The 24,015-nt window shown below is 36.2% G+C and overlaps 2 protein-coding genes across 2 annotated transcripts in view; both read right to left on the reverse strand.

Moving 5' to 3' along the window:
- Positions 1-4,996: 4,996 nt before the first annotated feature.
- On the reverse strand, positions 4,997-8,466 carry INSL5 (insulin like 5). The gene is made up of 2 exons (XM_050763762.1): positions 8,237-8,466; positions 4,997-5,502 (listed from the first exon to the last, which is right to left on the reverse strand). The coding sequence occupies exons 1-2, from the start codon at positions 8,409-8,411 to the stop codon at positions 5,270-5,272; spliced, it is 408 nt and encodes a 135-aa protein (XP_050619719.1). The 5' UTR covers positions 8,412-8,466; the 3' UTR covers positions 4,997-5,269.
- An 11,716-nt stretch (positions 8,467-20,182) lies between these two features.
- The window catches only part of DNAI4 (dynein axonemal intermediate chain 4), a 105,418-nt gene continuing 101,585 nt past the window's right edge, over positions 20,183-24,015 (reverse strand). Inside the window, 1 exon segment of the mRNA XM_050761058.1 lies at positions 20,183-20,391. Within this exon segment, the coding sequence (XP_050617015.1) occupies positions 20,341-20,391 (51 nt within the window). The 3' untranslated portion in view covers positions 20,183-20,340.

The following is a 24,015-nucleotide window of genomic DNA, read 5'->3' on the forward strand; positions in this document are numbered from 1 at the left end:
GAAATTTTTACAGGAGAAAGACAATTCATTTAATAAATGATGCAGGAAAAATTTGCTATCCATCTGGAGAAAATTAAAATTAACCACTTCATGCTATACGAAAACAAATGTAGGATGAATTAGGTATAAATTCAAAGGATAAACCACAAAATTATTAGAATAAAACTTAGGAGAATTCTTGTGCAACCTCACAGAAAGGGAGATCTTCCTAAGCAAAGCAGGAAATTCAGAAACTGTAAAAGAAAAAGACAGACATCGTATGTCAAAGGATATCCTAAATGAAGTAAAAACATAAAAGACTAGGAGAAAATATTTTATCTGGAGAGCAGTCAAAAAGTTAGTATTCTTAATATTAAAAGCTTTGAAATTTGATTAGAAAAATACATAGAAAAATGGGCAAATCATATGGACAGATTAATTTACACAAGAGAAAATACAAGTGGTCGATAAATACAAAAGGTGATCACTCCATGGTCAAGTGAATGCAATTCAATCCAAAAATTATGTTTAATATTTCCCCTAATTTCACCAAATTTTTGCAAGTGTAATGACACCATAGACAGGTGAGAATACAGGCTCTCTCATAAATTTCTAGTGGAAATATGAATTAATGCACAATTTTTAGATGGTCATCTCTTGTTATATGTTTAAATTTAAAGTACATATATTGAGATATTATTGAAATATATGAAGATATATTAAATAAAACAACAACAATGAGATGTAGGACACTGTGTGTAATCCATTTTGGTGTAAAATAGGATGATAGACTCAGTAAATACTGTATTAGAGTAGCTTTACTACCTTAAAAATAGACTTAAATATAAAACAACTCAAAAGTTATTGCTTGTTAAGTTAAGCGAGAGGGTGGGGGATTTTATGGACTTGTCTTGGAAGTGGCACATATCACTACTACTCACATTTAGTAGGCTGGAACTCAGTCACATGACCAAACATAAACACAAAGGAGGCTGAGAAATGTAGTTTAGCTGTGTGCCGAAGAGGAAGAGAAGAAGAAATTTTCGGTGGACAGTTAAAAGTTTATGCTATAGAGATAGATCCATTAGATAAATTACAAAAATAGATGATAGATAAATAGATAGATAGATAGATAGATAGATAGATAGATAGATAAACCTGCCTAGCTGTATTTGCAGTTACACCACATGAATTCATTATAAATATGATTTTTATTTCTCGCAGAAGTTATAAGAAACTCTTAATAAGGGTTATATTATTACTTTAGAACCAAATAAAGGAGAGCGAGGCTTTTGATTTATTTTATGCTTCTGTGGACTGTTTGCATTACCTAACCTTATGCATATATTCTCCTTTTTTTCCCTGCAAAAAAAGTCGTTACAGGATTTATTGAGAGATGAGGTTCCATTTTTCTTCTTTGTTTCTCCATGTACTTAAATTACATAAATACGTTTATAATAACTAATAAATATAAGTAAGAATATAGTAAATACATAACAAAAATATAATGCAAATATATATTTACTACTTTCCCCAGCAACCTGTCAGTAAGCTACGTACTGACACAGAAATAAGGGTCAGTACATCAGGATATATGAAGAAAGTTGTTTATTGCATCTTTATTTGTAATGGCAAATACTGAAAACAATCTGAATATCTACTGATGTAATAAAAAAAGTGGCAATACGTATTATAGAATAGCAGTCCTCAAATGTTTTAGTCTCAGAACTCCTTTGCACTCTTAAAAAATTATTAAGAACTTCAAAGAACTTCTGTTTATGTGAGTTGAATCTATGAATATTTACTGCATTGAAATTTAAAACTGAGAAATTTAAATTTATTAATCCATTTAAAAATAATAAATCCACCATGTTAACACAAATAACATATTTTATAAAAACTTGGCCAGGCATGATGGCTCATGCCTGCAATACCAGCACTTTGGGAGGCCAACATGGGCAGATCACTTGAGATCAGGAGTTCAAGACCAGCCTGGCCAACATGGTTAAACGCCATCCCTGCTAAAAATACAAAAATTAGCCAGGCCTTGTGGCACATGCCTGTAATCCCAGCTACTAGGGAGGCTGAGGCAAGAGAATCACTTGAACCCCGTTGCAGTGAGCTGAGGTCATGCCACTGCACTCCAGCCTGGGCAACAAGTGAGACTCCATCTCCAAAAAACAGCAACAACAACAACAAACTACTTATATTTCACCCAAAAAAAAAAAAATGGTAAGAAGACTTGCATTGTTTCAGATTTTTGTAAATCTCTAATGGCTGGCTTAGTAAAGACAGCTTGATTCTCATACCAGTTTCTGCATTTGATCTGTTGCTGTGTGTGGTATTGGTTGACATACATGAAGGAAATCCGCCTCATATAGATATTTACTTGGAAAGGGAAGATTATTTTAATAATGTTTTCAGATAGTTTAAAAATTTTTTTTGATATATCCCCAAACTCAACAAGCAGTTATTTATTATAGTTAGATTGCCATGTAAATCTGAAGTCATATCAATGAATCATTTGTACTGTTAGATTAAAATTTTTATTTTGCTCTTTGAGTGGATATTTTACCCATTCATTATTTTATAATATCATGCATTGATCATTTGGAAAATATTGGTTTGCTAAGTTATGCATATCTTCCAAACGTTGACACACAATGTCAAAAAATCAAATTCATTAATATCATCACTGATGCTGATGGTAGGGGATGAGTTTCCCAAAATTTCTCGAAAGCTTAAATTTGATCATCAGCAACAAATACTGTCAGTTGTTTTCCTTGAAGTGAAAGTTTCACTTCATTCACTTTTCATATCTTATTTCATTTCAAATCCCAAAATCTGAATAACTAAATTTTCACTCTTTCTTTAAAAAAAAAAGAAAAAAAGACAGTGCTTCGTGGAAAAAGCAGCTCACAATTTAATTACATAAATTTTAAGTTTGCAATTTAAATACGTAAATGCTTATCCTTGAGACAACCATCATACTTCAGTATGCTGCAGAAATGCCTCATCCAGTCGTCCCATTACATCACCCAGAATATTGAAAAGACATGTACTCAAGGGTTGAGATTAATGTAATTTTTACTGCTTCATCAAGGATATTCTTCAGTGAAACTGACTTGCTTTTAAAAGTCAGAGTGCCTGGTAGTAAAGAATATTTTGACTACTAGTACAGATTGGCATAACTGTCTTGAATCACTAAGCAGCCTAAGTTTGGATCCAGAAACACCATCCACTAACTTGTGTGTCTTAGGGCACATTTACTTACTTCTACTGAGCCTCAGTTTCCTCATCTGCAAAATGGTAGCAAAGTACTTTCACACCCTCATACATTTGCTGCAACAAATGTGTGAAGGAAAGTGTTTAAATTCCATTCATAATGCCTTGACACAATTTAAGTGCCCAGTTTTTAGTAGATGGATTTCCAATATGGACTATTGTATCAATAAGAGCGGCACTTAGATGAACAGAGATTCTAACTCTTGTTACAACTCACTGGGGGAGTTCGCTGTCAGAGTTAGAAATAAAAGCATTGTTTTGTGATATCCTTACTCTGTCTTTTGTCATTTTATCTGGGAAGACATCCAATTGCATAACAATGACTTGGTTATCTGGGTCTTTGTTTCACAAATTCCAGAATGAGAATAGAATGCAGTAGAAAGGCAAAACCAAGGTGGCTCATACTACAGGAAGAAGCTTATTACTTAACATACTCTGGGTTTCAGCTGTTTATGGGACCTGGTGAATACATATATGCCCCCAGCTATTCTCACATATAACGCTGAAGGACTACATGAGTATTAGGAAACATGTATTGAGCACTGTAAGATCCTTTGAGAAAAGCACTTTGTTTAGATTCTCATATTTGACTGTTGTGAAAGGAAAATAAATCTTAGGACTCGAAAATCACTTAGCCAAAGGGAAAAGTCAAGCTGGCAACTACATCAGGCAATCCTGCCTCCCATTTTATTCCTAAGATAACTGTAAAGATTGAACAAGCTACATATCTCCCTCACAATTTGCCCACTAGGAAAGTTTTGTGGGCCCCAAGATCTTTACCCTAAAACAGTTCTGTCAGATTTCACTCCAACAATGTAAATTGATAGCTTATCTTTACAGGTGTGGGACAAAGAACAGAACTAAAAGTCATCCCTCTGCTCACCTGAGACAAATGCATGTCTGATTGCTTCCTCTCTCCTATATTTATCTTATGTAAAAATGCAGATTCACTGAGCTGGACTGATGCACAAGTGATTATTTCTCTACTTCCCCATCACATGTGAATGGTTGATCAAAGGCTCAAAAGAATACAACCCTTTGCTTCTCACCTACCCACACTTTTTAAAAAGTATTCCTTGGCCAGGCGCGGTGGCTCACACCTATAATCCCAGCACTTTGGGAGGCAGAGGCAGGCTGATCACGAAGTCAAGAGATCTACACCATCCTGGCCATTATGGTGAAACCCCGTCTGTACTAAAAATGCAAAAATTAGCTGGGTGTGGTGGTGCACTCCTGTAGTCCCAGCTACCTGAGAGGCTGGGGCAGGAGAATCACTTGAACCTGGGAGGTGGAGGTTGCAGTGAGTCGAGATTGCGCCACTGCACTCCAGCCTGGTGACAGAGCAAGACTCCGTCTCAAAAAAAAACAGTTATTCCTCTTTCCCAATATCCACCCTTTCCCCTTTAAATATTGAAGCCCTCAAAGTCATCTTTGGAGAAAGGCACAGACCTGTATCCTGGGTGCACATCCTTAACCTTGGGAACATAAACTTCTAAATTGATTGAGAGCTGTCTCAGATACTTTTTGGTTTACACTATGAATCAATGTTTAAGTTTTCAGTAACAATACATAGTAACTCAAACATTAAGAATGAATAGTTATTTCTGGATGATGAGATAATAGTTGATGTTTATTTTTTATGTATATTTTTAGATTTTCCAATCACCAGCATTTTCTGTTTACTGTTTAAAAGTTGTTTACAATTTTTTAAAAAGAAAACAGCACAGTAAGCTTGATGTATAGCATTTTTATTGCAATTTTGCACAGCATTTGAAATTTCAAAGCATTAGTAGAATTTGAAAAGAACAGTTCACTAACCTTGGCAAAGGGAGAAAATATAGATCACTGTGGTTTCAACCACTCAGCTATACCTTTTAGAAAACAAGTTTTGCCTACCCAAAAGCTATCATTTTAATAACACAATATTAGTGTTCTACCAGGGAGTAAAACACTGTAATTAAACATGTGATAAAGCTCTGCCACCCATTGGGTATTTGCTCTTGTCTTAGCAAAGAGCACTCAAATCAGTCATGGAGCAGCCATCAGTGCAACACAAAGTTTGTAAATCTTGTCTTGACATCACTGAATGCTTCTTTGACTTCCAAAGCTCTTCAGTAGGCGTCTGTCCACCCCAAAGATGGTCTTCGCCTGAGGCATCCACCTTGGGAAGGTCTTGCGCTGGATTTTCCTCAGAAAACTCACGTTTATTTGGGAGCTGGAAGGAGTTTCCTATCTCAGCTGTATGGAAGAGAAAAAAATAATACATCCTTAGACAGCTCCTACAAAGAAGGCAGCAACCACATTACACTGTTGGGGAAATGAACTGGATCCCTGAAATGAAATAGAATCCTACACATAATTTTTTTAAATGTTGGTCTGGTTTCAGAGAGATTAGACATTTTGGGGAGAGCACAGTCATCTCCACTCTCCTCATTTTACGGAGGCAGAAACTTGAGCGCAAAGAGGAGGAGTGACAGCCAGTGTCTCTCAGCTGGTCAGGACTTGACTTCTTTTACTCGCTACCTCTGCTGGATGACCAGCAACTTCCAAAGTTATTAGTTATGTGCTATAAACAAAAAACACATAAACAAAAAAACAACCTTGTGTATGCCCTGCAATCTTGATCAGTAAAGAAGGAAATGGAGACTTAAACCTCTATAGCTGAAAATAAAAAGTGAAATTCAGTTTTTGCCTAAGTGTTGTTTCCAAAGTTCACATATAAGCTTCTCTCACTTTTATTTAGTTCAAATGACTTGTCAGTGCCTTAGCACACCAGCAGGCACCATGAAAAATTAAGTGAATGGATGCTGGTTGGTAAACCAGAATTGATCAGATAAATAATGCATGGGAAAACACTCTGAAAATCTGAGATTTAGTAAGTAGTAGTATGATTTCAGTGATGTCCAACAGAGCTAGCCTCACAGACATCCATTCCACTGCCCTATGTGTTTCAGAGATATCCCATATGTATTTTTTATAATGCACTTTGGTTATTCCGGAGATTGTTGTAAATCCTGTAAATTATGCTTACTCTCTTAAGGTTAAAAACCCATGTAATTTTTGTTAGCATCTAGTCATACGAACCTCAATATTAAAGTGGTAGTGAAAATGGAAAATGCATGCTTTTTCAATACAATAGCCCAAATATGAACAGTTTAGGACATTTTCTAAAATGTTTTCATTACCAACATCATTTTAAATTAAACTGAAACCTTAACAATCATATATATGGTCACAACATGCTTCCTTTTTAACTTTTTAGAATAAAACATAGCAAATACAATCAATTATTAAAATAGACTCTTAAGCAAAGCACAGAAAGACAAACACCACATGATCTCACTTATATGTGGAATCTAAAAACATCAAACTCAAAAATGTATGGCGGAGAATGATGGTTATCAGAGGGTAAGGGGGATGGTGGGGGAAGAGATGGTCAACAGTACAGAATTTCAGTTAGGAGTAATAAGTTCAAGAAGTCTATTGTACAACATGGTGACTATAGTTAATAACAATGCATTGTATTCCTGAAATTGCTAAAAGAGTAGATTTTAAGTATCCTCATCACAAAAACATAAGTATGTGAGGTAATGCATATGTTAATTAGCTTGATTTAGCTATACATACATGTATATTGTATGTATACACATTTCAAAACAATATGTTGTACACAATAAATATATATAATTTTTATCAATTAAAAAAATAATTTTTAAAATAGGATTTTCAGCCATGCCCAGTGCCTTATGCCTGTAATCCCAGTGCTTTGGGAGGCCGAGACGGAAGACTGCTTGAGGCCAGGAGTTTGAGACCAGCCTGGGCAACATTGCAAGACCCCATCTCTACAAAAGATTTTAAAATTAGCCAGATGTGGTGGCACACACCTGTAGTCCTACCTACTCAGGAGGCTGAGGTGGGAGGGTCACTTGAATACAGGGATTTGAGGCTTCAGTGAGGTATAGTTGTGCCAGCCTGGGTGAGCGAGCAAGACTCTGTCTCTAATCAAATAAATAAATAAAAATTTAAAAATAGGATTTTAAATAAATTCTACCTCATACTTTAATATATAATTAACAGAAAGAATTTCAATCAAACTTTTAAGTTAGTTGAATTGAATAATAAAGAAATAGAGTGAAGTCAGTCACTTCCCCGTTTCTGAAAGACATTTGGCTCATTTCTACCTTCAAAATCCTGATCAGGCAATTCCTACTACTAGAATTCCCACCCTGCTTCCCCACCACCTTTCATAATCCCCAAATCCTTCAGGGCCTCTGTCAACAACCACCACCTCCATGATGCTGTCACTTACTACAAAAGCCCACCACCTTCTCTTTCCCACCTGAGACTCAGTATGGAATTAGTAAAGACCTTGGCTCTTGAAGCCAGATAGACCCAGTTGGCTACCTAGCCACATTTTCACTAGCTGAGAGAAAGAATTTTCTTCTTGGTAAAATGATAAATGGTGGTAATTTTGCTTGCTTCACAGGATCCTTATCAGAAAGCTGAATGAAATGTTGCACATGTAACTTCCTGGGACTTAAACGTGCTCAATTAAGGTCAGCTTCTTTCCTTGCATCCGTATTTAACAACTGCCTGAATTCTAACTTATTATACTATATAATTACTCATGTGTGAAAGTCTTGCTACTTCAACATGCTCCTTGAAATCACATGCTTTGCTGTAGCCTCCATAGTACCTTCCACAGATGCTGAGCTCATTGAAGTGGTCATGCAATCAAATGATTTCAAGCAGGGGACTAAAAAAGGAAGTCCTTATTTTCTGAAAGGTAGCATGCTCATCACCTCCCCAAGCCAAATTCAGTATATTTTGATAATTAATCCCTTAAATTGACATAAAAAATGCCTCAACAGTACTTAGAGAAACACTTAATAAAATAATGGTTTAAAACACAGCTTGAAAAACTAAGAGACACGTGAAAGGAAAATAAAGGAGACACATGAGTTACTGTTACCTTGCTGAGCTTGAGGGATCCCCTCCAGATGCCTTCTCCACCTAGAGCTGGCACAGATGTAGATGACTGTCCGTATATATTCTGCCCCACAGAGTCTCACAGACTCCTTGCTCCTCACTTCTGAGATGGCAAATAGGACAGAGAATAGAAACAGAGTGAAAATGGAGCCCTTCATTTTGCTGAGGACTGAACGAGAATCTGATATGGTAAGTATGGTCAAATCAAATTCTGGAGTGACTGTCACCCTCTTGACCAATTTATACTAACTTTCCTGACATTTTATTGGTCAGAACCTCATTTTTACAATATTTGCTAAGCACATAGGGTTACACAGTAAAGTTTTGAAAATGTGGTTTTATGATTATTGCCAGCTATCCAGTCACTCCTGAATACCGTCAACGCATCTGTGAGATGATAAAAACAGATGCCCTCTTAGAAGGCATTATGGGAAACTCACGGACTTTGAAAGTTGCCAAGAAGGAGTTTTAATCTCAGCCTTGCTACTTACTGAGTGACATAGGCAAGTTTTAAACTTTTTGAGTTGGGGCAAAGCCTGGTGGCCAACAGCAGTAACCCCAGCACTTTGGGAGGCCAACACAGGCAGATCACTTGAGGTCAGGGGTTCAAGACCAGCCTGGGCAACATAGCAAGACCCCCATCTCTACAGAAAATTTAAAAATTGCTCAGGCACAATGGCACACTTGAGCCCAGGAGTTCAAGGTTACAATGAGCCATGACAGAACTCCAGCCTGGGTGATGGTGAAATCCTGTCTCAAAAAAAAAAAAAAAAAAAAACACAACAACAACAAAACTTTTTGAACCTCAATAACCATATCTCTAGAATGGGAAGACCCATCTCACAAGGGTGTTTTTTAATATTGAAATTAACATGAATGTCAAAGCAATGGGATATCACACTTAAGTAGGCAAGTTCTTATGTCCTGAGTTTGAATCCTGGCCGTTGCTGTTACCTGGCTGTTACCAGATCTAGATGCTGTTACCTGGCTGTTACTTACCAGATCTAGACTCTTAAGCAAGTTTTTTAAAGCATCCTTCTTTGTAAAATAGTGTTGATGATTGTAACTACTTCATAGAGCTAATGTGATAATGTGTATCCCACTTGTTACAATAAACAGCTAATAAGCCAGGTGTGAGCCACCGCGCAGTGGCTCACGCCTGTAATCCCAGCACTTTGGGAGGCCGAGACGGGCGGATCACGAGGGCCGGAGATGGAGACTATCCTGGCTAACACAGTGAAACCCCGTCTCTACTAAAAATACAAAAAGCTAGCCAGGCGTGGTGGTGGGCACCTATAGTCCCAGCTACTTGGGAGGCTGAGGCAGGAGAATGATGTGAACCCAGGAGGCAGAGCTTGCAGTGAGCAGAGATCACGTCACTGCACTCCAGCCTGGGCGACAGAGCGAGACTCCATCAAAAAAAAAAAAAAAAAAAAAAAAAAACACAGCTAATAATTATTAGCTGCTTCTCCTCTCACCATCAGAAGACTAAAAAAGATAACTTCAAAATTCAGAAGATTTTATCTGACTAGGATCTTGTTATCTTCCACCTACGACCTAGGTACACTTTTCTCAACACACATATCTATGTTAATAGAAAGCTGAGTCCATATCCCAAGTAGCTAAATAATGAAATTTCTCTTTTGGTAAAACCTCTGAAAGCACTAGTTCTTGCAAAGGTCTTACTTAAACTGAGAATCCCAGAGTCTGAGATCTTAAAGAGCTGTTGACTCAGGTTTTAGCAAGTTGAACAAATAATGGTTTAGTTGATTCTGTGAAATCCTTGTCTGTGATTCCTGGTTGGAAAAAAAGTGCTAAGTCTGTGGTCATGATCATATCATTTTTACTTCTTGTGAAATCACTGTTCTTCTGTAGGGAAGCTGGAAAATAAAATAATCTATTCTCTAATTGAAAGCATTTTTTGCTCTAAAAAATAAAAATCATTTCCAAGAGTCTTGCTTTCTCCATTTCTTTGGCTGTAGTGTGAAGAATGGATTAAGAAGGGCAAGACTTGAGAAAGGAGAAACAGAAAAAGCTGTTTCAATAATTTAGATATGATGGTGGCCTGTTTAAGGTCATGGCAGAGAGGATAGGACATATGCGTATTCAAAATATAGAAGGGCTTGGTACTGACTGGGTATCGGGGCAATGGAGAGAAAGATGTCAAATATGATACCTGGATTTCTGGCTTATTCAACTGGGAGGTAGGGGGGTCATTTGCTAAGAAAGCGACCAAAGAAACAGAAATGGTTCTGTCAACAGACAAAGCTACTCCATCTTTGTATGGTCAAAATCAGTGTCTTTTATCAACTCCAGAGCGACATCTGTATTACCACACCCACAATATCAACAACTATTAAGCCATGTATTACCAAACTTTTTCCCTTCTTTGGAGATTTATACTGCCTATCTTGACAATGCCAGTTTTAACATAGCACTACAGTAGATCTATGGTCAGTGGCTATGGACCGGGCTTCTGCACAACCCCAGGGATATTCAGCCAAGGGATGATCCCGACCTTGGATGTCAGACGGACTCTGGCATGATCCTGCTATCACCTACACTTGATCCCCCTAGGTGCAAAGTAGTCCCCTCTTCTGCCAGCTCTTAATACCTCATTAAGGCTCATTTAATTTGGGATGAAAGGCTGGCAATACTTAAGCTCATTCTGTGACCTAATGGAGGCAAGTCAGCCAGCCAACTCAGCTACCCAGATGAAAAGGCTCGTGACAATAATAAAAGCCCTAGATGTGAAGCCTGAAATTTGGGGGCATTATTTTCCCCATTTGTATATTGAGAGGGTTATTGCTAAAAGTCTTCCCTGCACTTCAAATTATCAGTCTTGCTATAATTGTCCAATTGTTACTCCCACCTCACAAATCTTCAGTGGCTCACTATTACCTCCAGAAGACAATCCAAACAATATGACATTTAATGCTTTCCACTCAGGTACCCAAACATCACTCTTTTCACATACCTCAAGGTCCATGAAAGGATAACCAACTGAAAAGGAATCTTTCCATCTTTTGACGAACCACAGTTTCTTGTTTGCACATCTCACAGGAGCACTTAATCCTTTCATTTGGAGATGGACGTGATTTTGCTTCCTCATCTGGTCTGTAACTCAGTTTACTATCTATGTGGCAATTATTATGTGTCTTATTTCAGGTTTCATTCAGGTAGCTCTAACAAAATACCAGAGACTGGGTGGCTTATAACAAGAGAAATTTATTTCTCACAGTTCTGGAGGCTGGGAAGTCCAAAAGGAAGGTGACAGCATGGTCCGGATTCTGGGACTTCTGTGTCCTTACACAGAAGATGGGGCAAGCTGGCTCTCTCGGGTCTCTAAGGTCATCAATCCCATTCATGAGGGTCCTGCCTTCATGACCTATTCACCTCCCAAAGACCCGCTCTCCTAATTTCATCACCTTGGGGGTTACAATTTCAACATAGGAGACACAATATGTAATTTTCCACTCTAAGTTTTAATTTCTCCATCTATGAGATGATAATAATCTGTGTTTTATAATGTTATTGTGAAGTGGAATGAGTTAACACAAGTACAGCACCTAGCATAATATATAATTCAATAAATAATAAATTAACAGTGTCATGAACAAGGGATTAGAAAATGTTATTTTTGGTTGGGACTAGCTACTATGGATGACTTTTCTGTATAACTCTTAATCTCAAAACCATCCATAAATTTGTACTGCTGTAGCCTTTTTCTTTCCTCCCTTCCTTCATCCTTTCCTTCCATTCTTCTTTCCTTTCATCCTTCCACAAACAAGTTCTAATAAGAAAGGTCTTATGGTACTGTTTCTTAAAGTGTTTTCTTCAGAACATGAGTCTTTGCAGATGGTCTTTGAATATTTTTTTTTTTAAAAAGGATTCCATGATAGTAGTCTCTTTCTTTGATATTAATAATGCTTACTAATATAGTAGAGCCCAGAGAAGAATTATAGTCAGGAAATTTCTTTAACTGTTTAACTCAATGTTTTCACAACTTATTTGATCTTGGAAATGATTCCATTGTGAAATTGATTAACATCTGAGATTGCTATGAATTTCTAGAGTAGACTTATTTCTAATTCTCCTCTGTCCCACCACATGGTAGGGTTGTATTTCTCTGCTCTTTAAAATTGGGCAAGAAAATATGGCATATTTTGGCAAATAAAATGTGAGTGGATGTGACATACGTCACTTCTGCCTGAAATTTAAGGATTGGTGTCTGATCCTCCAGTTCTCTCCCTCTCCCCGGCTGTGGTTACCAACAGCATTCCTGATGTGGGAACCTAATCACTGAGTCAGAACAACATGGAGCAGAACTGCCCACTGACCTGTAATGAATATGTAATATGAATGAAAAAGAAACCTTTATCATTTGAAGCCACTGAGATTTGGAGATTGCTGGTTATAACAACATAACCTGGCTTATCCTAACTAGTGTAATTATCTTACAGTTACATGTTACAGATGCAGAGAATGTTTATAATGATTCAAGTTTCTAGATCAAAGCAAAATAAGTTATTTGGCCTTAACAATTGGAATTAATTACCACATTTTCAATATGATTGATTATATGAAGGCCTACAGTTAATGTGTACCAAAAACCCAAATTAACAACCAAACAATGAATTCAGTAAATATATCACTCACTTATATACTATTTATCAATTAACTATGATGACAGTATACTTAATAGATGGTATTTGGAGTAGGTTGGCATGAGTTGTATATACTGTTTGTGGCATTGGACTTTGGAAATCAGATATCAGTTCTTCCATCTAATAGCTATGTGACCTTAATACTTAAAATTTTAAGACATACTTAAAATCTCTGAATCTCAGTTTCTTCATTTGTAAAATAGAGACAATAATACAAACTTCATTAGGTTAATTGTAAGGATGAAATGATGCAAATATTGCTGATCAGAGTCTCTAGCACAAGGAAAATTTCAATAGACTGATCATTGATGGTAATTATAATGATGAGAATGCCACCAAACAGAACCTTGGTGTTAGAATGTTAGACTTTTAGGATTGCACTCTAGTTTCCAGCTAAGAGACCTTGAGGATGCATTTAACCTGTAATTTGGTTTTCTGATTTGTTACATTGAAAATATCACAGGATCAATTGCAGTAATGTTAATTATAGCTCTGATAAATTATAAAGCATATTACATATAATTATTTGATGATAATTATGATTATGATATCTCTATAAATTCATTAGCAAATACTAATTTATTTTTGTTATTTTCTGACACAGATAGTACCTGCTCATCATTGACTAATACTTAATTTTAATGCTTCTAGACAGAGTTTTCATTAAGATGCAATGACTCGTTCAGCTTTTCCTGGAAGTCATTCACAACTCCTCATTTTCTCTCACACTCCATTGACTAAACCGTTTCCATACACAAACATCCACTAAATCACCAAGTCTCTTTGGTTCTACCTTCTAAATTTCTCTATGATCCACCCACTGCTCTCTATCCCCTCTACCACGACCTCAAGTTTCATTGGCATTGCTGCAATGGCCTCTCAGTTGGCCCTGTCATCAATCCATTTTCTATACTGCTGCCAGAATGATCTTTCTGAAACTCATGATTATTGCCCATCTCTAAAACCCTCCAACAGTTTCCCTGAAGAAAATTTCCAAATTTCTCTAACATGGCCTGCAAGACATTTCATGATTTGGCCTCTCTCTACTTGTTCAGGTTTTAGATACCCTCGAACTCTAAGTCGTCCAGTTATATCAAATACCTTACAGATACTGAAGTTTCATACTCTCTTTTTCCCCATCTGAAACTCCTTTCCCTCCAATTTTTAAACCTGGTTAACTTATGAAGAATATGTGTGGAAGGGATATTGAAATAACATTATCTGGAAAACTTTTTGCATGATTTTATAGATTACACTTTTTTACCACTCATTACAGTGATTTTTTAATGCCCTATCAGTAAAGATTAAAATGACCAGCTGACATACAACTTAATAGTAATAATAATAATAATAACCTAAATAAAAAATAGGAAAAGGACCTGAATAGACATTTTTTCCAAAGAAAGCATAAAATAGCCAACAGGTATATGAAAAGTTAAACATCGCTAATCATCAGGAAAATGCAAATCAGTACCAAAATATTACCTCACACTTATTAAGATGGCTATTATCAAAAAGAGAAGAGACTAATGTTGGTAAGGATGTAGATAAAAGGGAACCCTTGCACACAGCTGATAGAAATGTAAACTGGTACAGCAAATATGGAAAATAGTATAGAGAGTCCTCAAAAATTTAAAAACAGAACTACTATGCAATCCAGCAATTCTACTTATGGGTATATATCCAAAAGAAATAAAATCAATATATTGAAGAGATATCTGCACTCCCACGTTCATTAAAACATTATTCACAATAGCCGAGATATGGAATCAACCTAAATGTCCACTGGTGGATGAATGGATAAAGAAAATGTGATACACACAGACACAGGTAAATATTATTCAACCATAAGAAAAGGAGGAAATTCTGCTACTTCTGACAACATGGATAAATCTGGAGGACATTGTGCTAAGTTAAAGAAGTCAGGCACAGAGAGACAAATACTGTGTGATCTCACATATGTGGAATCTTTTTTAAAAAGTCAAATTTATAGAAGTATAGAGTAGAACAGTGGTTACAAGGGGCTGGAAGATGGTGGAAATGGGGAGATGGTCAAAGGGTAAAAACTTTTACTTATGAGATGAAAAGGTTCTAGGTATCTAATATGCAGTATGATGACTATAGTTAATACTGTATTGTTTGCTTGAAATTTACAAAGAGATTAGATTTTAAGTATTCTCCACCACACACAAACATACACACATACATGAACAAAATGGTAACTAAGTGTGATGACGGATGTGTTAGTTAATTTAATTGTGGTAATCATTTCACAATGTACAATTGGAATATATACAATTTTTATTTGTCAATTAATTATACTTTAAATAAGACTGGGAGAAAATCCAAAACAAATACACCTAAAATAAAATAAAATGAGCAACTAAAAATGTTTTTTGAAATATATCTTAAAAACAATAATTTATATTTAAAGCTTTATTTTGTATGAACAGAGCAGCAGCTTTCTTACTTTTTTGTTGTCATTGTAGGCTATTAGAAATAAAGACTCAATAAATAATTGGAAAATTCAATAAAACTATTATCAGTGAGTTCTGATTTAAAACCGCCAGAACATTCTGGAATCCTCTGTTCTCCTAGTATAATGGCACCATGTCTTTTAATAGTTGACTTATTCAAGGAAAATACAGACATGGTGAAAGTACATTTTTCATTAGTTGTTCTGGATGTTGCATAAATGTCTCATCCATTTAGAAAATGCAGTGTTCATTTTTATAAGATTCATAACAATGTTTTATATGTTCCAACTTAAGGGATACATTATGCTTTCTATTTAACCCAGGAATTCATTTAATGTAAACTGTCAGCCTTTTAGTTTTATCACTAAATGGATACGTCAACCTAAAGAAATGAAGACTAATAGCCTAGTAAATCTTCTATGGATTTGAGGGTGGATTTGACATTGTACAAAATCCTAAACAAACAAGAAAAAAAAAAAAGCCTAAATATTGTGTGAAGGAACAAATGAGATCATCAGCATAGTCTGCAGGAGAAGTGGAGCCTTGGCAAAGACCCAGTCAACCGCAAAGGGCAAAGAGGTTCTCAGACCAGGACATGGGGATGTGGTTCTGGGATAATCAGAATAAGAGCTGCCATATTTGAGTGAATACCATGTACCAGGCATTTTGCTAGGTGCTTTACATCAGAGATAAATTGTTCCCCAAATGGCTGGCAGGAACACAATCTTAAAAAGTAGCAGCAATTCTCACTCTTTAAAAGAAAGGGCTCATAGGTTAGTTTTGTCTTGAAGGGAAAAATTGATTTTATATTGCTATAGAACCAAAGACAACTATGACTATGTTAACCAACTTTCCAGGCTGATTTTATGTTTTATATGTTTTTGACACTTAAAATGTTTTTTTTTTTCCTTCTGTGATGGTCAAGATATTTTGCTAGAATTTTTAGAAAATTCCATTTAAGGCCGGGCGCGGTGGCTCAAGCCTGTAATCCCAGCACTTTGGGAGGCCGAGACGGGCGGATCACAAGGTCAAGAGATCGAGACCATCCTGGCTAACCCGGTGAAACCCCGTCTCTACTAAAAAATACAAAAAACTAGCCGGGCGAGGTGGCGGGCGCCTGTAGTCCCAGCTACTCCGGAGGCTGAGGCAGGAGAATGGCGTGAACCCGGGAGGCGGAGCTTGCAGTGAGCTGAAATCCGGCCACTGCACTCCAGCCTGGGTGACAGAGCGAGACTCCGTCTCAAAAAAAAAAGAAAATTCCATTTAAAATGTTATGCCGTCTTGTGATAAAGGGCAAGCATGAACCTATCATTTCCCCGTTAATTTGATAATTCATTTATCAAATTAATAATAAATACTTGTTGCATTACTACTCTGTGAGCCACTGCTCTAGGTGTTGTAAATATAGTGCAGTGATTGAAACACATAGTTTCTACCCTCAAAGAACTTACAGTCTAGGAGAGAGCCAGGCACTAAGCAAATGATTGTACAAATAAACATTTAGCACAGTTGGTGCAAACCTTCATTTAGAAACTCAGTTATCCAAGAAACATATTTGCTAGAACTCTGTTCAGTTTTTGACTCCAAGTTCCCATACCACTCAGCTGGCAGAAACAAACAACATCCAGTCAAGTTAATGTCAGTCTAACTTGGGCTTGGTTTCCTTCCCCTTCCCTGGACATAACTAGAGCATCTTACTCTGTGTGTGCCAAGGTCTTTCTGTCATCAAAGAGTTGGTGCCTCCTCAGTTGTCTGGCTTCTTCGGTTCTAGCGGTTCTTTGCTGCTGCTGCTGCTGCACATCACTCATGACATGAGGAATGGCTTTCAGAGTTCCTGTGGTCCCTCACAGGTCTTACTACTTCCTGGACAATGGTTTTTAGAAGTAGGACATGGATCTCTTCTGCTCTAAGGATCCACAGGCCTCCCTCTTTTTCTTATCCCCCTACCCCTTTCCATCCCTGAAGAAACTTCACATTTCTCTCTGTTTAAGATACTTGGTCTATGTCTCAAATACCTTTCCTAAGTCCTGTGCTTTTATAGAACAAAAATGGATATATTTGATTTATTGTCATTTTATATGTCTCCTTCAACTTATAAACAAAGAGCCACTAACTTGAGAAGGGAAAGGTAATGAAGAAAAATAAAGATTAAAATATATCTCTTAATATTATCCCTCAACAATAATTTCTGAAATAATGCTATAAGGGAAATCCATGGTGACTTGAGAACAGTTAACAAAAGAACCAAATTTAATTTGATTGGGTGGTAGGTCCTATGAGAGGGAGTTCACAGAGGGTTCTTCTGAGGAGACGAGATAGGAACTGGGATTTGAAAGCCATGTAAAGAGTTCATGTTTTGAAGAACAGTGAGGAGAGAGGAGGAGGATCCTTTCTCAACAGAAAGGATACACATGGCAAGGCCTCACAGCAGGAGAACATTGAAAAAAAAACAAAAACAAATCTATGAGTATTATCACTTATGGATAAAATCTTAATTATAGATTATACACACTTGCATTTTGGTGTATGAGGCCTCAGCAAACTATATAAGGCATCAACCATTTATTGTGCCATAATGGAAAAAGTGTAAGAACTAGTCAGAGCTTTGGATATGAGTTCAAGCCTGACCAGTTATAAGCTGTATGGTCCATGGTATATTGTATCACCTCTTCAAGCCTTAATTATATCATCTGGAAAATAGAGATTATGACAGTATTACAACTATATGCCCCATTAGTCTCATAGGATTGCTGTGATGATATTCTGGGAAAATGGATGTGAAACTGTTTGGCAAACTGTAAAGAACTTTCATGTGCATAATTATTAGTATGTTAATAACTAAATCTATTCACAGTAAAATTCAATGTTTTATTTTAGAGAGACTCCTCCTGAGATAAAATGGCAAATAGTAAGTGTTCTATTTTCTCACTTATAATTATATGTAACTACATAGAGGTGAACCAAGTGAACACACTAAATATGATACACAATTATATAGTAGTGAATACAATCTTTCTTTTCTGGAAGAGCAGCTAACAATTTACTATCAGACAACAATAATGTAAGTTCTATATGAGAGATGCCTGCTAGAAAATGATCAAATGAAGTAATGAATACCTAGCACAAAATAGAAGCCCAAAGTTAGCACAGTCACCACTCTCTCTTTAGATCCCTAACCAGCACACTAGGGTGTGTGTGTGTGTGTGTGTGTGTGTGTGTGTGTGTGTAAGGATAACATAAGATGGCTAATGGCAGGGCAGAATTCTTACCCAGTTCTTAAAAATGTGTGGTAAACAGAGTTTACTAGTAAAGATTCAAAGCCAGTCTATAAAGCAAGCAAAATAATTCCTTCTGAAGTCCCCAGGAGGAAAGATATTAGACTAAAACTTTTATGCCGATCTATAACTATGAGAAAATCACTTAAGGCTGCAGAAGCAGGGGTGAGAAGGGTAGAATAAAATAGGTTCAGTGCTTTCGGATCAGTTGCCCAGGATCCAAAAAGAATAGCTTTATTTTATATGGAGTCTTGAAGAACAATGGGGAAAACATGAATAATTTGTAAAGATCAAAAGTACATAATAAAAAGGAACACATTTTTTTCAATTAGATCAAGTTTTTATTTTATTACACAAGGTGTTATGGAAAGTCCAATCTTTCAGAGAGACAAAAACAAAGATAATCACAATGACATACCAGTGGAAAATTTATAATCCTTATAACCTGACCTAGCCTCTAAATCCATGTAAAATTTGCCTTGCTTTTGTTTAAAGGATGGCTCCAAACAAATGGAGATTACAAAGCAATGGATACTTGTAAAAGGTAGTTCCCACTGTTGTATTGATTCCAGTCTTGGTTTTATATATATATATATATATATATATATGTGTGTGTGTGTGTGTGTGTGTGTGTGTGTGTATGTGTGTGTATATATATATTATTATAATATATATATATTATTTTTTTCCAGAGAGTTTAGTGAATTTCATATGCCCTATCCTCTCCTCTCCATGTAGAATGCTTTATAGAACAGCCCATAATGTCCTGTGGTCTCAGTTAAACCCAGGATTTGTTAAAACAAACTGCATAGAATAGCCTGTTAGCAATGAATATTTGGAGGAGTCATTGCTCCCCATCTACACTCCGATTTTCACAACCTTGCTCTAGAACTCTTCATAAAATAACATCCTGATGTGGCCTATAGATCAGAGACTTTTTATTTTCTATCTGGGTCCACTGAAGTCTGGGCTTAAAATCCAGAGCTGATTCTGGGCAAACAGAGGAGAGTACCCTGTTGTGTCCCAGATTAATTTTTCTTACTGAATTGGGAATGTGATAATCACTGGCCAAACAACAAAATTCTGATATTTACTGTCATATATTTTGCTTGCCAAATAGTCTAACAAAGCTCTATAGCTTCGTCTCTTAGTTCTAAGAGGATAAAATGTTAGGTACAAGAATCCACTATTTTCATCAGACTAAAAACTACGTAATTATAAACTCTGGAAAACACAGCCTAGAAAGCAGCGCCTGGAAAGCAGAAGCTTTAAAAGTCAATAGAATTGTGTGTTATAAAGATTTTAGTTTAAGCGGTTCTAATAATTTCCAAGTTTCGCTTCTATAGGTATAATAATTTTCTAACTCATTTAGACATTATATAAGAATGTACATGTACTCATATGTACTTAAAATATGATCAAGAAGTATAGTAGTAATATCTTTAGAAAAATTAAGAAAATTCCACTGAAACTCTTAAGAATAACTCTTAGATCACAAACTAATCAAATATCTCTGAAATAAAAGTTCATTAAATTTAAATTAAGTGGAAGTTATACATTAAATATTGTTTTCTGAAATCAAAATCTGGTGTACAGTACATAATACAGATTATTGGATATTAATTCCTTTTTTAAAACAACTATAAGAAAAATATTAAGAATGATGAATTATGCTGGTTGATTTGACTTGGATCCAAGCAAAGTATCTATTATATCTCCCTGAAAAAAAAAAGAGACACACAATTACAATGCAATAAAATGCAAATTAAAAGGTAAAGTAGTCTTTAAAATGCCATTTAAAATTTATAAGTTAGTGATACACATATCCAATAAGATTGTAAAAGGGAAACAAGCAAAGGTAAGTTTAAACAGTAATGGTTATTTCCTAGTATAAACCTACTCTTTCCATGAAAGACTCTTTTTTTTGAGACAGAGTCTTGCTCTGTCGCCAGGCTGGAGTGCAGTGGCGCAATCTCGGCTCACTGTAATCTCCGCCTCCTGGGTTCCAGCAATTCTCCTGCCTCAGCCTCCCAAGTAGCTGGGACTACAGGCACGTGCCACCGCGCCCGGCTAACTTTTTGTATTTTTAGTAGAGATAGGGTTTCACCGTGTTAGCCAGGATGGTCTCGATCTCCTGACCTCGTGATCTACCCACCTTGGCCTCCCAAAGTGCTGGGATTACACGTGTGAGCCACCGCGCCTGGCTGAAAGACTCTTTTGATGAATTCTGATAAATAATTTTATAAAGATTCAGTAAGAAGAAAATTTTGGCAGCTCCTATTTAGCCTTAATGCTTAAGCCTAAACTTTCTCATTTATAAAGTACCGGTTAAACTTACTGATATCTTAAGTTCTTCCCTGATCTATTAATGCTTGACTTAGAGAGTAGAACTTCTCAATTTCCATGTGGGTTTTGTTATTTTTCACTTAGTGGTACTGATATTCGTACTAAAATGGGTAAAATGATCATATATAAGAGGATGAAAATCAAAGATGGGAGGTGAGTTTTTAAGCAAGACAGTATAGTGAAAAGATAGGAAGTGGAAGCAGAAGAGTTTCTCTATCACATAGTAAATGTAATCTTGAGAAAATCATTGAACTCTTTAGATAATGTAACATAAGTCAGTTCATATTTTTTAGCCTATACTATGCTATCTTTGGCACTTCCCCATCATTCAAAGTCCTGCACGCCAAATCAGTTGCCAAGTCCGTCAATTCTAACCTTAATATGTTTCTCAAACTCATCTCTTTCTACTTCAGTTTCTCACTTGGGCAAATGTAAGAGGTAGCTACAAAAATTTGTTCAATGTTGTATCCTTAGTTCCTAAAACCAACCCCATCACATAGTAAATACTCAGTAAATATTAATACTTGTTGAATAAATGAATCAACAGTTTATTTCTTCTGCCTTCAGTGTCTATCATCATTAATTTCTTACATATATTACAGATTCATGTTTCTAAAACTCTTTTTTGAACATTTCAGTTATCTTTTTATTTTTCCTTCAATTTGGAAAAATGCAAACAGCAAGAACACAGAGAAAAACATGGTAAACACTTGTATAATGAACCATAATAGTAAAATTAGTATCCAGCAGGGATTCTCCACAGGCTGCCTGCAGAAAAGGAGTTGCTTCTGTAACTCATCATTGAAACTGACTTCTCCCAAATGCTTATACCATAATTCTCTACAGCTCAAGACTTAGACCACCAGCAATCCTCATCATGACAGTAGAAGAGCTGGTGCTTCCCCAGTCATGAATGTTAATGCAGTGGTAACTCCTGCCAACAGTTAGCTACATCATAAAGTTATAATTGCAAGCCTTGAATTCCAGTCTCCTGTTCATGCCAGACATTAGGCTGGTGTTACCACTAACCATGAACCCTAAGCTAGTAGGACAGGGCTGGAGCGAACCTTTGGCCATATCCTACCACAAAAATATTCTGGTCCTTGCTCTCATCAGGAAGGGGCCAGAGTTTCAGAAATCATGTCACTTAAAACCTCCAGAGGGCCAGGCATGGTGGCTCACACCTGTTAACGCCAGCGCTTTGGAAGGCAAAGATATGAGGATTACTTGAGGCCAGGGGTTTATGATCAGCCTGGGCAACATTAACAAGTCCTTGTCTGTACAAAAAATTAAAATAAATTTTAAAAATTAAAAGTTAAAAATATTAAAAGTAGCAATTAGAAAAAGTGATACTAACTGGAGTCCTGAAAGACACTGATAAAACATAGTTTCCTTTGTATACCTCCTAAAACTGTTCTTCCCTTTCCCTCACGTCCCAGGGGTAGCCTTTATGCTAAATTTGGTGCACATCTTTCATATAGAATGAAATCATAAGGCTTCCAAAACTCTGATTCACTCTTGGTTAAAATTAATGAAAAAATTATAGGTCATAATGCTACTTGACAAGATATCTTGGTAGGAAATAATGTTTTTGACATTAGCAACTTTGGAACTTCAAATTATTATTATGACTATAATTCTCATAAGCTAAGAAAGAAAAGGTATATCATTAACATTTGGCTGTAAGTAACAAAAAAAATCTAATTAATGGTTTTTTGTTGCTGTTTAATCTCCCAAAAACTATAACCCAAAGCCTTTCAAATATAGTGACCAAAAACATGAAAAACATACTTGTATCCAAAAATTATATTTATTTACTAACATATGGAATTGATTTGTTAAGAAAATTATTCTTACCAGCCTTGAAATCGCATGCGCGCGCGCGCGCACACACACACACACACACACACACACACACACACAGATTTGCCAAAAATGTTCAGATTCTCTAAGCTTAGCTTTCTGCTTGTAGAGCATACTGTTCAAATTAAAAGATGGCATAACTAATTCAAATCCAAACACAAAAATGAAGCATTTTTCTTCTATATTCCAGTCTATATTTTATACTTTTACCAACTATAAATGTGTCTACTAAGAATATGTTTTTATTTTTGTGTTTAAAATAATACTTGCATATAACATATTGTACTTACCTTGTTGAAATTTGCTTTTATCACTCAACACTGTTTTTTAAATTTATTCAAAATTTGTCATATTAACACATTAAGATATAGGTCATTTAAATCTCTGTATTGTAGTTACACATGTGAAAATGTCATATTTTATCTAACCAGTTTTCCACTGATAATCATTTGGGTTGTTTTCAATTTGTCAGTGTACAAACAAGGCTGCTATAAACATTGTTTTCTCATTAGCATGTTTTTCACACCATTGCCCATGAGTTGAACAAAGCCCTAAAGATGTATAAAATCTGGGCTAGGCCTGGTGGCTCACACCTGTAATCCCAGCATTTGAGGAGGCTTAGGCGGGCAAATCACTTGAGTCCAGGAGTTCGAGATGAGTCTGAATAACATGGCAAAACCCCATCTCTACAAAATATACAAAAATTAGCCAGGCATTGTGGTGTGCACCTGTAGTCCCAGCTACTTGGGAGGCCGAGGTGGGACAATTGCTTGATCCCAGGAGTTTGAGGCTGCAGTGAGCCAAGATCAGGCCACTGCACTCCAGCCTGGGCAACAGAGTGAGACCTTTTCTTTAAAAAAATAAATAAATAAAATAAGGATATAATCTAATCTAATCAGATGGCATTTAAACATCTACAAAAGTTGTAATCCTACTGAACAGGAAAACTGTAATAATTTAGAATTTAATGATACAGTAAATCAATGAATTAAAGTCAATCAAGTGATCCAGCAACATGGGAAGGGTTGCAGACTTCCGTGAGATGACGGAGGACTTAGGTAATGTGTAACTAGACTTTAGGAGACATGGGCTGGGAGACAAATGCATTGGAGCATTGACAAATCAACAGTAAAA

The sequence above is a fragment of the Macaca thibetana genome, chromosome 1, assembly GCF_024542745.1.
Source record: "Macaca thibetana thibetana isolate TM-01 chromosome 1, ASM2454274v1, whole genome shotgun sequence".
Taxonomy (NCBI): domain Eukaryota; kingdom Metazoa; phylum Chordata; class Mammalia; order Primates; family Cercopithecidae; genus Macaca; species Macaca thibetana.